We start from the raw sequence: 16,466 nt of genomic DNA on the forward strand, positions 1-16,466 counted from the left end.
ATGGGCTATTAACCTGGAGAGTAAATGAATTTCCAGATTCCTGCAGTCCCAGGCAAGAGACTTTCCAGATATTTGAGAGTAATAATATTCCCAACAGAGCAGGAAATGAGGAGCTCCCCGTCCTGGACACACTGTTCTGGCCCAGTTATCCATAGGAGTCTCCCACAGTGCCACTCCTCCTTCCGCAAACGTCCTCCACTGCTTCGGCATTGGTTCGCACCCTCATCTGCCCACCGGGGCCCCTGCAGCAGCCACTGACGCCTGTTAGTCTCCACCTCCCTGCTAATTCCATGATCCTTATAAAACCCAGACCTGAGTATGTCATTTCTCTGCTTAACTATGTCTGATGGGGAAATTCAAATAAAAAGAAAAATGATACAGAGTTGTCCTACCAACTGGATTATCATTAAAATTAAAGTTGGATAATATCAAGTACTTTTCAAGGGTTTGGGAAAGAAGCGTCTCACACACACACCAGGTGGGACTGTCAATTACACTGGTTGTTTTAGAGGGCATCGCAGCAGTGTGGCACACACCCTCTGCCCCAGCAACTACTGGGCTCCAAGTCTACCCAAAAGAAGTTTCCTATCAGAATGAGGAGATATCAAGGACATTCATTGAACTTTGTTTGTGTGTGTTTGTGTGTGTGTGTGTGAGAGAGAGAGAGAGAGAGAGAGAGAGAGAGAGAGAGAGAGAGAGCGCAACCACCTGACTGTCCATCAAAAGGAAATGGCTAAACTGTGACACATCCATGTTCTGGAATACTATGCAGCATTAAAACCATGAGATATGTCTAGATTTACTAATATGGGAAGATGTTACGTAACAATATGTTATGGGATGAATAGTGTCTTCCCAACATTTTTATGTTGAAGTCCTAACCCCCAGGACCTCAGACTGTCTCTATATTTGGATATAGAGTCTTTAAACAGGTAATTAAGGTCAAATGAGGTAGGCCTTAATGCAGTATGGTTGCGGTCCTTATAAAAAGAGGAAATATGGACACAAATAGACACACACAGAGGGAAAGACCATGTGCAGACACAGGGAGAAGACGGTCATCTACGAGCCGAGGAGAGAAGCCTCAGAAGGAACCCACTCTGCTGACACCTTGATCTTGGATTTCTCGCCTCCAGAACTGTGAGCAAATCAATTTCCATTGTTGAAGACAGCTAGTCTGTGGTACTCTGTTACAACATCCCTAGCAAACTAATACACATTAGATGTTTTCTATGGAGGTGTATAGATGCATGTAATGTATAGAAAATCAAGTGCCAGGATCCCCCTCGGCTTGACAACAGCACTTATCTTTGGGTAGGAATTGGAATTGAGGGTAGTGGTTGAAGGGAAATTTAGCCTTAAAAATGAGGAGACTATAATGAGAAAGCACTCATATATTATTCGTACATCCATTTTTAAAAAGCCTCTTCCATGACACTCCATCTAATACAGTATGCAACATATTAGGTTGGTGCGAAAGTAATTATGGTTTAAAAGGTTAAAAATAATTGCAAAAACTGCAATGACTTTTGCACCAACCTAATGCTTCACCACCTGGATACGACAATCTCTGGAACTTTATAACAAGTCCTCTGTCATCCGCAACCCCTGCACATCTATATGCCACACTAGAATGGCCCATCCCTCTAACGCAGGCCCACAAGCCAACTGCGGCCCACAATCCATTTTTTATTGGCCCGCAGCAAATTCCAAAAATACATTTAGTTTACTTAAATAAACCAGGTGAGGCAATACGTACTTCACCTCGAGTGAGTGGCCCAGCTGTTTGTGTATTTTACCGCATATGGCCCTTGCTGAAAAACGTTGAAAAAAGTTTGGACACCCCTACTCTACTGCCTCTAAGCCTCTGGGTGGTTCCTCTGCTTGGTATGTCTTTTCCCTGTTTTCAAAGCCTGGGCTGCTTATTTTCATCCTTCCGGGGTCTGCTCGAATGTAACCTGCTTTATAAATACATTAATGGAAGTCTTACATAGCAGATTTTCCCCAGGTCCTCTTCTCTGTTCTTTTGTTGTCTTGTTCAATATATTTATACTCCCAGTGCCTGATCAGTGCCTACAGCTAAGTAAATGCTCAATAAATGGTTCCAAATGCATGGATGATAGGCACTCTTAGCAGGTTGCTTTTCTATCCAGTGTATCTCAAAGGCCCAACATTCCGTTCTGCGTGATTAACAGACTGAGCAGAGACTAGGATTGCAATCATGACATTAAACGAGGAACTAGCTTTTAACAGTTACTTTAATACAACGGGATAAGTATATTTCTGGGCCAACCAAGCCCCATTTGCTTTCAATTCTAGTAAAATCAGTTGAGAATATTTTACAATTTATTTGTTTCACATTCTGTGTCCACAAAGGTCTTCAATTACTTAACCCACAATAGGCCCAAATCAAAGTGCTCAGTGACCTCTGACCAGGAGGCTCTGATCAACCAGCCCTTACCTCTTCATCGGCTTGGGTGAGCATTCCCTCTCCAGATTAGAGGACGTGTGTTTCACGTGCATTGCATTGTAAGAAGTGTGAGTATAGTCATTTTCGTCACTGTAGTCAGGACCGAGTAACGTCCGGGCCCAAGTTCCCATGTCATAAGGAGGAAGGGTTCCTCCAAATTCAGAGGGCAAAAATTCAGGGTGTATTAGCTGATGAAGGCTGTTTAAATTGTTTCCATGCAGGAAGATCTAGGAAGAAAAGATAATTAGCAATTGAAAAAAAAATTAATCTAAAACATATGACCGAGCGTTTAATCTAATACACAATGTAGCAATGACAAATTAGATGCACTGCTGGTAATCATGATGTTTAAGGAGGCATTCAATCTTGTGTCTGTAGCTTTGTCTTTATGAAATGTCAATGTATTGCTCAGAAAGGGGCTGAACTAATAGTCCTTAAAAAGGAAGTTTATGCACAAATTGGGTATTATTTGGCCATGGCCTAAATTTACACATGCAGTCATCTTCTAATTAACCCTACTGATGAGAAGAGTAGTGACGCAGACCCTCCAAAGCCCTGCTTCACACGCAGCTCCACAATGCTCTGTTCTCCCCCCTGCAGCGCTCTTTGCCCTCTGGAGCCCGCTTCATCCTCCCCATTACTCCCAGGCCCACGCCAAGTGGCAGCTTCTTCCTAAATCCGTCCCATTGTCACCTGCCCACTCTGGTTCTCCAACCCCCTTCCCCAATTAACTCTTGATTATCTGCTAACTTCTATTTTTTTTTATTTATTTTTTTATTTGTTCATTTATGTCTTGCTTGGCAACGGGAAGACAAAGATACACAGAAAGGGATGGTGTTTTCTTACACTTCTATTATGCTCCTTGCTCCCAGGGTGGTGTGGGCAGAAGGTAAAAGCTCAATCGATTCTTAGTCAATGAAATTTAAAACTGTCACCTGGGATTTTATCATGGAATATTTTTGCAGCCATTTTCTATTCCTGTCTGGATTGAGAGCTAATAGCCAAACAAGTTTGCATCTTCTAAACATATAATGGATGGTGATAGAAATTGGTCAATCAGGGATGACAACATCCCCAAATTACAATTATTTTCAGACAAACGCACACAGTGGATAAACCACAAGTTGATAATTACCATTGCCTGCAATTTAGGAATTGACTCCTGAAAGTTTATTTAAAGTGCATCTGTGTAATAACATCAATTTCCATACTTTTTCATGTTGCAGGCTCAATACACATAACTTATCCCCAAGTATAAGACCATCAATTATACACACACACGATGAAATATACATGTGATTTTTAAAATACGTAAGTATAGTATAATAATATACCATATAAGTATTATATTACGCTATATACTATATACTATATTACAATATACCATAGAAATATATAATAAATACTTGCTGCGTTGTATGTTGTATTTATTTTATGACATAATGGTATTATTTAAAGAGGAAAGGGACAAGAAGTTAAGTGCTAAAAGTCTTCAGAAGAATACTGTAGCACTTCAGAAAGCAATGCACGTTTTCTGACATTGGATTGAGTATGACCACATTTTAATAAGAATTATTGCTTTTGAAGAAATTCACGTGTTCTAGCTTTGGCAAAACACCTCACAGGAGAAATTGTAGTATTTGAAGTGTAGAAAAGCTGGAGTTAAGTAAAAGCCCAGTGTTAAGAGCAGACATTTGTACCCTCCCACCCAGTACGTCCGATTCGTAACGGACAAGGAACGCTGTGGAAACTGGCCCTCTCCTGGGGGTCCTGGGGGTGGAGGATCTCACTCAGCAGGTAAGAGCTGGTCTCGCCACCTGTCGGTTTCTGTTCTGCACCCAGAGCTCCAGGAAGTTCCTTCTATGGCAGAGCAACAAGTGTTGCTCTGGCAGGAGGAATTCTTGCTAGTTCCTTCCTAAGTAGATGAAGCCAGTGGGAACCCTGAAGCTATATTGGGGACAGTCTAGGGCATCTCTCTGTCCTCAGCACTGTCCTGAGCCCCAGACAGATTGCAAAATGTCCCAGAATGTCTCTACCTCCTGAGGCTGGTGAGTTCTAGTTCCTACTTCCCCATATGATAAAGGGACAGGGGAATTACCCATCTTGTGCCCTGTCGCAACATTTCCTAAGGACCTGGAAGCATCTGAGGTCTATGAGTTAGGAATCCTGCAGAGTGTGCATGTGGGGGGGGGCGGGGGGAGGGAAGGCCTTACACCATTCCCCTCAGAGTACTCTGAGCATTTCCCTAGCTCGGGGTCCCTGGGTATAGTATCATATGTAAGATGCCATAAGCATGACCCTGGCCAAGTTCCCTTGAGAGGTGACACTCCTGACCCAGGAGGTAGCTGAAATCAGAACGCTTGAAAGCAAAGGGCCTAAGTGATAAAAATAAAAGTCACGGAATCTCTAATGCAATGAGTACTACCTGCTTTCATATGTTGTCTCATTCAATTATCCCAACAACTCTTTGATGTGAGTGTTAGTTTCCGCATTTTATAAATAAGGAAACTAAAATTCAGAGTGGTTAAGGCCTGTACAGTTTCTCAGCTAACCAGAACGCCATGAAAAAGGCCAGCTCTGACGAAGGATGCTCGCTGGCTCCCCAAATGTCATCAGCTGATGCAATTAAGATCTTAAAAGCCTTCTTCATTATTATTTCCAACGAAGAATGCTTCCCCAGGCTCAATGGTGATAGAACTGACAGTTACGACCCAAGAACCTCTGGGGGAAAACAAATTACAAATATTTTTCATCGCAATAATACATGTGCAGGGCAAAATGCCAGCCATTAAAATACTCCATAAACAGGAAACTGTTTGACCCCCTATCTCCCAGAATCATTTGCATTAAAATGGGCATCTGGTATTTGCGTGCCTTCAAAGTTCCTTGGTTTGTCACTGGGACTCTGAAAATAACCCAGTTCTATTAAATTATTGATTAAATCCACGCCATTTGCAAACTCCAGCTGGGGCTCAAATGCTCAGGGACTACGGAAAAGCAGACAGAAAAAAAACAAAACAAAACAAAAAACAGAGAAAACTAAGGCGAGAGAGAAAGATTGAGAGGAGGGGCACCGTAATTGTCCCTCCCCACCCCTCAGTCCCCGCGTTGGGCGTTTCTTTTCATTACCCGCTTCCTGGTCTTGTCTTTAAGGAATGGCTTGATGAGCGTGTACAGGGCATGGATGTACCAGGGCTGGTTGACGAAATGGACTCCTCCGAAGCGGGCAGGAAAGCTGTCCTGGGCGGAAACACAGAAACACACACGGATTAGCACGCATTCCAGGTGAGTCTGGGCCAGAGGCACCGCAACGAGAGCGACCTGTTTCTTCTCGCGGAAGCATTCGGAGAAAGACAGCAAACGCACCCCTTTCTAGCTGCTGAGCTTTCCTCTGTATTCCCTTGCCTCCCGCCTCCCCCTGGGACTCGAGCCTAGATGCCAGGCCTGTCTTTTCCAAGTCACAACTATGTGACCCCCCACATGGCACCGGAGCGTGTGCAGCCCGGACAGCGAGGGAGTCGGGATTCTTCGCGGCGTCAGGGACCCGCGGCTTCGGTTCCCACGCGCCCTGAGCGCAAAATCTGCCTCCTCACCCTCGTAGTCTGCTCTCCTGCTCCAGCCCTCCCCACGGCTTATCATGACAATGGCTGGACCTTCTGGGTGAGTGAGGGCGCTAGAGGACGGGGCTGGAAAAGAATTTCAAACGATTTTAAGACGAGGGGCTCTCTGAAATCCACGGACGGACAACGGTTACGCGCAACTTTGTCACCGATTACAGAACTACGCACTTGCTTCATCCTGGGACCCACACAGTAGGTCTCAGGGAAAAGATACTTGTTGAATGATGGGCAAGTTGATTCTCCTAATTGGGGCCCTGTTTTCCCGCGGATCAACGCATTTTGTAAATATTAGGAAATAAGATCATTGTTTATTTAAATGGTTCCAATTTTAGAATCCAGATCAGGGCCTCAACTTGTGTTTTAGAAGAGGAGACGCTGTTGTCTCCGTGCTAATTAGATTCACAGAATACGTCTGATCTAAAGTCTGAGCTACGCCCACAGCACCAGGTCCTGAGATCTTGATGAAGGGCTTCCTCAGATTGCGTTGCCTTCATCTTGGTGAATGGAATTAAAAAAGAAGGAACATCTAATGCAATTTGAATTGCCAAGTGTGCTGGCAATCAATGTCATTGCAACAAGCATCTTTGTAAGGTGTAAGCAAGATGAGGTGAAAACAGAAGAGGCCTGGCTGTCTGAGCTAACAGCCCAGGCGGCTCGTGGCTTCCCGCAGGTGTACGAAATACCTTGCCTGAGTCATTTTTAGTAAGATGCAAAGAGGGTTATTAACGTTTTTCAGAACCCTCTCAGTCTCTGAAGGATCTCTAAACATTTTCCGCACCAAGACCTAGTTTCCAATAAGTACTAGAACTGTGCTTAAAAGTTGACATTTGAAATACTTGAAAGTAATTTTGCTTCTATCTCAACATTTTACAGAGTACAAAGGAATTAAATATTTTCAAGGCTAAACAAGACAATTTCACTAAAGGGTCTTTGTTCTGCAGGGTATGCATTTTTTGTTTTGTTTATTTTCATTTAAAACATTTAATGAAACTACAGTAAGGGTGGAGAGACCATTTATACCAATTTGGACATTTGTCATAATCTCTCACTATTCCAAATCTGAATTGAGAAATGTAGATGTTCTTATAAGGTAGCCTTTTCTCTTTTAGGTACAGTTTGGGATCTAAAAATTCTATAGCTCCTTAAAATAAAAACGACCATTCCCCAAAGTTTTTCCTTTGCAGTGAGTGCTGAGCACTAGTCTTTGGAACTTGTTGTTCAGAGACATGTTTCATTAACACGCACACTACACATGGCTTCTGAGGGGCTATAGGAGAAGAGCGAGAGGGAAGCGTTTATCAATAAAACCAGGCCTTTACTATCTTTTTTAATAGGGCCAACAAGAGGGTTTTATTTCTGTTAAGAGTCTATTATACTACACATTTTTAGGTTGGTAAAGTGGAAGGAAACTGTTAGTAATACCCTAGAGTCAATAGGCAAAATCTCAAAGAAAATATTAACCTTTTAAAAATATCTAGGCCTCTTAGTTTCAGTCTATGGGACATCAAGACTGTTTTCTGTTTGAGTCAGAGGAGATTGAAAGACAAAATACAGGGCTGAGACTGTCATTTCTCTCTAGGTTGACCCTGGATTTGAGTTTGTCAGTTCAAAGGCCCAACACACTCTTATTGATCTCCTTCAGGTCAGCCAGCGACTATGTACAGATAAATGCATGTAAAATCCTGTGCCTCAGAGTTCTGGGTTTGGGCCAGAGTAGAAACAGGTCATTTTTTGCAAGTCCCTTCGATACAATTCAAATGAAAGAGCTTCCAGTGTAAGGCAATGTTCAAATGTTCTGGCCTTGACATTAATAATGAAGTGTGTGTGTGTGTGTGTGTGTGTGTGTGTGTGTGTTATGCACAGGGAAAGATGAGGGAGGGAAAGTCAGCCAACACAGCTGTCTTATGAGCAATTCCCATCATTGTTGGTGTGTTGCCTGGTCTCATTAGCAAACTGCAAATAAAGGGGAAGTTGTCACACAAATGTCTCCCAGGACCCCAAATGAATTCACCACCCTCGGGGACGTGCATTTCTTAGGGGCTGGAGCAGACCTATCTCAAGATGATAAGCCTTGATTCAATGATAATGTAACACTTTCTTTTTCAGAGTTCTCTGAGATTCAAGAGTATGCTTTATCAAAAACATACCCTAGGTTCAAGAAAATGGCATTAATATTTGCTCATTTCATGCATTTTTCAATAGAAATATAATACCATTTCCAATTAAAAACATATTCAAATCGTAAAATTTGTCTTTCCCCCTGTTTATGTTAAATTAATTGTATCTATTTCCTTATTACAAAAATAATACTCATCCTAGAAAAGTAAAAATTAGATTAAAAAATTACTTGAAAAATTAGAAAACACAAAGACAATAAGAAGAAAAATTATCTATATTCCCACTACTAAAGATATACTCTTACCATTTTCTCTCATTCAGAATAGGCTAGGTAATGTTATAGAAACCCTTGCTTTTCATCATTTAAATCTATAAAGATTTATTTCTCACTCACACAGAATGTCCAAGTTAAAATTTAAAAATCACTCTCCATACCAAGAAACTGAAAGAACTCGAATGAAAAATGACAATGAATTGAAGCCTACACCAAATGACAAAGATGTTAGAATTACTTGACAGAGACTTTAACTTAGCCATCATTAAAAAAATGCTTCATCAAGCAATTATGGATACACTTGACACAAATGAAAAAATAGAAAATCTCAGAAAAGAAATAGAAACTCTTAGCAAAGAAATATAAAGAAGAACCACCATGAAATTTTGAGCTGAAAAATACAATAAGCGAAAAAAAGAAGAAGCACAGCAGATGAGCTCAAACAGCAGAGTGGAAGGGACAAAGAGTCAGTGAACTGAAAAATAGAATAGAAATTACCCAATGTGAACAACAGAGAACAAATAGACCTTAGAAAATAGAACAACAGAGAGAAAATGAACAGAGTCCAGGGACCTGCTGAGCCTACAACAAAATATCTAACATTTGTGACATCAGAGTCCTAGAAAGAGAGGAGAAAGGGCATTTTAGGAAGTACTCAAAGAAATAATGACTGAAAACTTCCAAAATTTAGCAAGAGACTTAAACCTACAGATTGAAGCAAACACCAAACAGCATAAACTCAAATAAATTGATGCTAAAACACATTTTTGATGAAGGTGCAAAAATATTTCAGTGGAAGAAAGTTTTTCAACAGTGCTGGAACAATTGGACTTGCATAGGCAAAAAAAATTAACTGACATAAACCACACACCTCATATAAAATTAATTCAAATTGGATCATGGACTTAAATGGAAAACTATAAAATTTTTAGAAAAAAATATAGGAGACAACCTTTAGGATCTCAGACTATGCAAAGAGTTTTTAGACTTGACTGCAAAAGCATAACCCATAAAATGAAAAAATAATAAGTTAGATGTTGTCAAAATTAAAAACTTTTCCTCTGTGAAAGATCATGTGAAACAATTGAAAAGAGACACTACAGAAAATATATCAGATTTATTTGCAATAGCCCCAGACTGGAAATAACCTAGATATCCTTCAATGAGTGAATGGTTAAACAACTTGGTATATTTGTACCGTGGAATAGTACTTAGCAATGAAAAGGAACAATTACTAATAAAAAGGAAAAAGTACTAATATGGATGAATCTTTGGAGAATTTTGCTAAGTGAAAAAAAGCCAACCCTGAGAGGTTATATTATGATTCCACTGACTATATGACATTTTTGAAATGAAAAAAATTATGGAAACAACAGATTAGTGGTAAAGGATTGGGTCAGGGTTAAAGGAAGTGGGTGTGGCTATAAAACGGTAACATAAGTGATCCTTGTGGTGATGAAAATATTCTATATCTTGACTGCATCCAAGTTAATATCCTGGTTGTGATATTGCTTTGCAGTTCTACAAGATGTTACCTGTGGGGCACACTAAGTAAAGGCTATATGGGTTCTCTCTGTATTATCTTTTAAACTGCACGTGAATCTGAAATCATCTTAAAATAAAAATTAAAGGATATGATTATTGCGACTATTTCAAAACTCCCCAAAATAGGAGTAGCCATTTTTTTTTTTTTTTTAAATATAGTAGAAGCATTTCTAAGGGTGATCTTGTCTGCCTTACAAGGAATGTTAAACAAAAAATGCCAAGGTGAATTGTAAAGCACAACCTACATTGCAGGACATTCTAAGGGTTCTTCTTTTTTTCTTTGGGAGCCTTGGGCTCCCGTAAGTGGTGCTTGCAATCCATTTTAGAAACGTACTTCATTATTTAATGGGCACTTCATTTGCATAGTGACATTATTCAAGCAGCACTCTGCTGCCTTTTCTTGTGTTCAGTCAGGATTTAGGGGCGAAACGATTTCCTCTCTTTCTTTGACAATGAGGTACAGATGTTACTAGTGGCAGTGGCCAGAGTTTCCTGCTGGATACCGAAGCGTTTACGAGGACTAGTTTCTAAGATTTGTAACGCCTGCAGGTAACATACATCACGGCAGTGTTCAAATCACACCTGACCTTAAAATCACATCACCTTGTGAAGCTTGGGGAGATTTGGTCCCGTTGACTGCCCTCTCTTCCTCTCCTTTCTTACTGCTTCTACTGATCTTATGTGAAAACTGGAACAGGACCGCTCAAATTCACAAATACTAAGAAATACCCCCATCTATGAAGATTCCTCTGAAAGCCGAATGCAAAGATGAAAACGAAGAAGATGAGCACATGAGCTGTCTTTTGGACCTTCTGCCTCCCTCCCTTCAGTAGCTGAGTATCTTTCAGAGGCTTGGCAGAAGGCTCCCACTCACTCATTCATAGAACTGCATGTATGGAGGTCTGCAGAAGAAGGTAGGTTTTATCTATTCAGTTCATGCATGTCCTACTAACGACACCCATTTCCCACACCAAAGCAGAGAGATAAAACATTGTCAGCAGCATAAATGGACTTCGCTGATGCAAGAGAGCCTTCTAAAAGTGCTGTATTTCATGGTGATGGGTTTCTATAATACTATGCAGCAGTCATTAGTGTGAAAGTCACATGCCTACCCATTTGCATGGAAAGAGAGAGCTCATGCAATAGCACTTACACTCCAAGCACTTCCTATATATCAGGAGCAAGCATGAGAGAGGACAGAATGTATGTGCTCACTAGGGAGGCAGCTGGGCAAAGGCTCCAACTGATTACAGGCTCCAACTTTTCTTCGAATATATGCTCCTGAAAGTCATTCTCGACTTCTGAGACGCTGTACAAATGCAGTGTTCTTTTCAGGTTAGGAAGGGCTTGGGCTTTTTTATGCAGGTTCAGATTGGGGCGTGCTTGGGGACCAAGTTTTACCTGAACATCCGGGAACAATTATAACTCTTTGATGAGTCTCCTAACCACAGTAAGTGAAACTGACCTTCTGTCAGACTGGCCCAGACCAGCAGCTCAAGTACAAGGCCCTTCTCTGGCTGCCACCTACACAGTATTTTTTGATGATCTCTTTTATAGCCAGATCTGTTCAACAGTTCAACAAGCAGTTACTGAGCTCCTCTTCCGAGTAAAATGCAACACAGGGATACATAGCATGCACTCTTTGTCTTCAGTCAGTTCATTGTCCAGTGGCAGCAAGGGAAATGATAGTGCTTTGTTTGATGGAAGGACACAGAGTTCAGAGTTTAGATTCTGTGGTTGATGGTAGTTCCTCAGAGCAGAGCTAATAAACAGTTTAGATAACCAGAGGTGAAGATGGGGGTATCTGGCAAGGCCAAACAAAACAGCCTTATATAAAAGAGCTAACCAAAGATTTGGTGATGAATAAACATGTGACTTATGTTTGAGAGTCTTCCAGAGTTTATTTTTGTCACCCGGAGTCCTGACATTTTGCTTAGCCCCACTATTTTCTAAGAATAAGCTTACAGATGATCTCTATTTTAGAAAACAAGAACATAAAAGGAAGGAAGGAAGGAAGGAAGGAAGGAAGGAAGGAAGGAAGGAAGGAAGGAAGGAAGGGAGAGAGGAAGGAAGGAAGAAAGGGAAATAGATTTAAAAAGTCATCTCATGTTGTGTACCTGTCAAGTGTCTGCCAAAACAACAGAAAATGTGTAAGTTTAAAGAAAATCTTGATTACACTGGCATCTGCCTCACACCTGGTTGGAAAGCCTTTATTAACAGGAAAAGCAAGGTAGTCTCATTTGCAATATTTACTTCCTGCTTAACAGAGCTCCAAACAGGAGGACTCCATCCTTCCTTGGCTCTGGCAATCTCATTGCTGGCAGGTGAGGAGGTGAAAGCTACTGGGCGGAGAGAAGGGGTGGAATGCATCCAGCCTGGTTCCACTGAGTCAGCAGAGCTGAGCTCAAGCAATGGAAACTCCATTTGCCATAATAAATCACTCTAACCACAATAACCTTAAAAAGGGGGTATATCTGACTATTAAATAGCAAATGCATTGTGGTGAGTACACAATACGTCATCTTCAATTTCCTCCCAGAGTCCCTAAGTGGTAAATAGATGATTGTTGTTCATTATTTACAAGCCAATTCACGGAGAAACCCAGAGTGCTTGAATCACGATTTGTGCAGAAAATCAATGCCAGGAGATACTGTTACGCTTCCTATGATTCAACAGGTCACTCAGTGCTTAATCTCACAAAATCGTCGTGTCTCTTAGAGAAAGAAATATGGCAGGAGAAACATCGAAGTCATTCGAAGCAAACCTTTTGGCAAATGTTAAGCTTTTAATCACACAAATGTCTTTGGTTTGTAACTAAGTTTGTAATAAGCAAATGTCATAAAATGTTATAGTCTTAATAGGTATAATTTTTAAAAAACATTACAATCAGTAAAGGTAAGTTCATAGCTAAAAATTGGGCACTTCGTATCTACCAGGAACTTTTATGTGTGCTATCTCATATAGCATCATGACAATATTATGTAGGTATTATGTACGTATTATCTACATTGTCTCAATTTTACCGATGAGGAAACAGGATCTTAGTTAAAGGAGTTAAAAATTTGGCCAAATTCACACATCAAGTAAGAGACTGAATGAATTTGAATCCAGACCTGTCAGTTCCTATAGTCAAAACTCTTATCTACTATAGACTCATTTAAACTCTATGCATCTGCAAAATTTGGACTGTTGACCATCTTCATGTGGGTTTTAAGGATGTGTATGCTTCCTAGTTCAGATTAAACAATAAACATTTCATAAGCATAAATATCAAATCCAAGTGAAAATAGTCTAATCTTGTTTTAGCTACAGTGCTTTATGTGACTTTCACAAAAGGGCCTTCATCATGGTTTGAACGTGTTGTCATTTAAAGAGACTTAAAATTGTTATTAGTACAGAATGAACAAGTCTTTTTAATGAGCACTTTGGAATTTTTAAAGGTGAAGCTGAATGTCTCCATATAAGGTCCTACCTTATTGGGGAACATTGTACTTTTTATAGCATGGATGTATTCATTTTAACATGGGTTTATTCTGCAGGAGATTTGAGTCTGCTGGGAATTTTCTGGTATTTCACACACTTTACTTTCTAATCACTAAATATAAACCATTTCTCTACATCAAAAACTACCAATAACGTATCTCCAAAATAAACAGTAGGGAGGATTCTATCAGGACCGACTTAGACAAAGTCATAACATTTGTTTGTGGTACCCTTCCTTCCTCCTTGTGCTGACGTTGATGGAACTCACCAATCCCCTGGTCTTCTCCCCCTCCCAGGAGCCAGGCCAACCTGTGTTCCTAGTCTGCTTGTCTCAAGGTTGCTCATATGACTCAACTCTGGGGAAGGAGATACAGGTAGAAGCAAGCTCCACCACTTCCAGTCCCAAACACAAAATAGCTGTGAATCCTCCCTCTCTTTCTCTCTTCTTCTTATGGCTGGAAGTGAAGGACTCTGAGACCCCGAAGATGGGGGAGTCCCAGAATGGAAGAAGCCCCAACCTATGAGCTGTTTATTGGAGAAGAGATCCATGCCCCGAAGAGCTGCCTAACTCAGGACAGCTGTAGAGGATTTTGTGGGAGTGAGAAATAAACACTCATTCTATTAGAAAAACCAGGCACAGAATAGGTTATCCTGCCCTGATGAGCTCAGACACAAACAATGAAAGGCAGGGGACCTCTGGGCTGTGGAGATGATTTGGTAGGTATCAACTTGTGGAGGATAGTTACACCCATGAGCTTGTGAGGTCACCAGGGAGTGAGTGAAGATAGACCAGAGATAAGCTCCCAGGACTGAACCTCAGCAATGTCATATTTAAATGGCAGAAATATAAGAAGAATCCAGGACAGATGTCTGAAGGGTGGCCAGTCAGGCAGGAAAGAGGCCAGTGTCCTGAGGCCAAGTGAAGGGAGCATTTTCACATCTCAGGACTTTCACAGTTGACAGAGCATTCATTCAGTGGTGCCAAAAGATCCTGAGAGGCTGAATAAAACGAGAGCTGAGACATGTCAGTTAAATATGGTAACGTGAAGACCTCTGCCTTTCAGGAGCTTACCTTCCTATTGGCAAAGACAGATAATGGCTAGAAGGTGTTCCATTGGAAATAAACAGGGAAGAAGGCTAGGGAATGTTGAGAACGGGAGTTGAATTTGAAAAGTTGGTCAGGGAAGGGCTCATTGAGAAAGTGACCTCTGAGTAAAGACAGAAGGTGATGTGGGAATCCAGCCATGTGGCTGCCTGGGGCTAGTGTTTCAGGCAAAGGGAACGGATGAAAAAATCCAGTGGTGGGAGCACCCCTACTACGTCTGAAGAAAGAGATCAACTAAACTAGCATTTCCCAAAGTAAGTACCGCAGAGTGTCCATTTGGAAGGGTCTCCCCATACAAAAAGAGTATCCCAAGTTAGATACTGAATACTAGACACCTTGTGGGAAGTAAAGGGACACTTCTGTCTATTTAATGAAAGCCTTTGAAAAAGTCCAGTAGCAAAGAAACCAATTGAACTCTGTTTGGTCTGTTGTTTCCCACATGTTTTAAACCACAGGATCCATTTTCAGGAGTTTATCAATTAACCAAAAAACCAGTATTCTAAGAAATCCACAAGGGGAAATAAATTTTGGACTTAACTTGCTTCTCTGTGTAAGTCAGAAAGCAGTGTATTTCAGGTATCAGATCTATCAGACTTGAGATGGCTTTTTTTTGACAGTTCAAATATTGTCAGATACAATTTTAAACAAATCTATTATGTATAGCTGTAGGGAGCAAGTATGTGATTTCAAGAAATTACTTTGTGTCTTTTTAAGAACAGCATTTTAGTCGTTTGAGAATCGGTATCATTCATATTTTCTGAGCCTGCCCGTGGGTTTTAGGTCTTTAGAAAGAGAGAAGCCCACTGATTTCTTGCTTGAGCCAAGGAAGAACAGGAAACTGCGTCTTCTCCTGAGCTATCAGACTGTTTTTCTACTCCGATTCTTTGTTCTCGGATGTTGGCAAACAACACCACCGGCCACTGGAGGTTAAATGACACCTGCGTTCCTCCAAGGTCAGCACAGAGCATAATCGTTCGTTTAAATGGGAAGGCACTGAGTATTGATCTGCGTCCTCTTGAGAGCAGGATGCTGACGGTAGCAGAGCCCATAAAGAGGTCTGGCAGGTCACTGTGACCTGGGACCCAGGAGAAGAGCCAGGCTGGCCCTGAACAAAACCTCTTAGTGAGTCCAACAGCCATTTCACACGTACAGAGAATACTACCTTTTACTGATTAAATATGAGTTTGCTGTTTTGCTGGGTGGAAAAGTATATATATATATATATATATATATATATATATATATATATACATATATATGTATATATACATATATATGTATATATGTGTGTGTGTGTGTGTGTGTTTTGAACGTGAAGGACAAATAAGTGCCCTAGGGGAGAATTTCATTTTTCCTTTTTCTTTGAAATGCTATCTCATATGCCTCTTTTTCTTGCTTATCTGTCTTCCATACTGCTTGGAGCCTATACCGTCTTATAAACACTTACTCCACCATCCAAAGAAAATTCTCATTAAATCACACCAAACTACCCCAATGGTTCCATGAAATTTAACGTTTGATTTAAACATCTCTGGAGATCTGATGCATATATGTATTTATGATTCATAACATCATCTGCAAAAGAGTTTTGACAGGTATGTAGTTTTTATAACAGTCTTTGTACACTTACTTATGTGTGGCATTGACATAAGTGCTGTTCGAAGGGCACAGCTTAAAAAGCTCAATCGGCTCCTTAATAAATACTGACCATTATAAATAGTTGAGTAATGTTTTTCACTAAAAGAGCAGGTTATCTTGGTAGTTTTGAAAAAATGATATAAATAATCCTAGAGAGAATAATAGCTCACTGAATAGAACTTGTTAAATTTAAAATTCTATTGTTTGTGCTTT

The 16,466-nt window shown here is 40.6% G+C and overlaps 1 protein-coding gene across 1 annotated transcript in view; it reads right to left on the minus strand.

Annotated features, from left to right (window-relative positions):
• CLVS1 (clavesin 1) overlaps nt 1-16,466 on the minus strand; it is a 156,058-nt gene that overhangs the window by 22,048 nt on the left and 117,544 nt on the right. The window contains exons 4-5 of the mRNA XM_019752424.3: nt 5,600-5,710; nt 2,462-2,697 (exon numbers count right to left, since the gene is read on the minus strand). Of these exons, the coding sequence (XP_019607983.1) occupies nt 2,462-2,697; nt 5,600-5,710 (347 nt within the window). The remainder of the gene's footprint in view (nt 1-2,461; nt 2,698-5,599; nt 5,711-16,466) is intronic.

Source organism: Rhinolophus sinicus, chromosome 7, assembly GCF_057876585.1.
Source record: "Rhinolophus sinicus isolate RSI-liver-muscle chromosome 7, RSI-T2T, whole genome shotgun sequence".
NCBI lineage: Eukaryota > Metazoa > Chordata > Mammalia > Chiroptera > Rhinolophidae > Rhinolophus > Rhinolophus sinicus.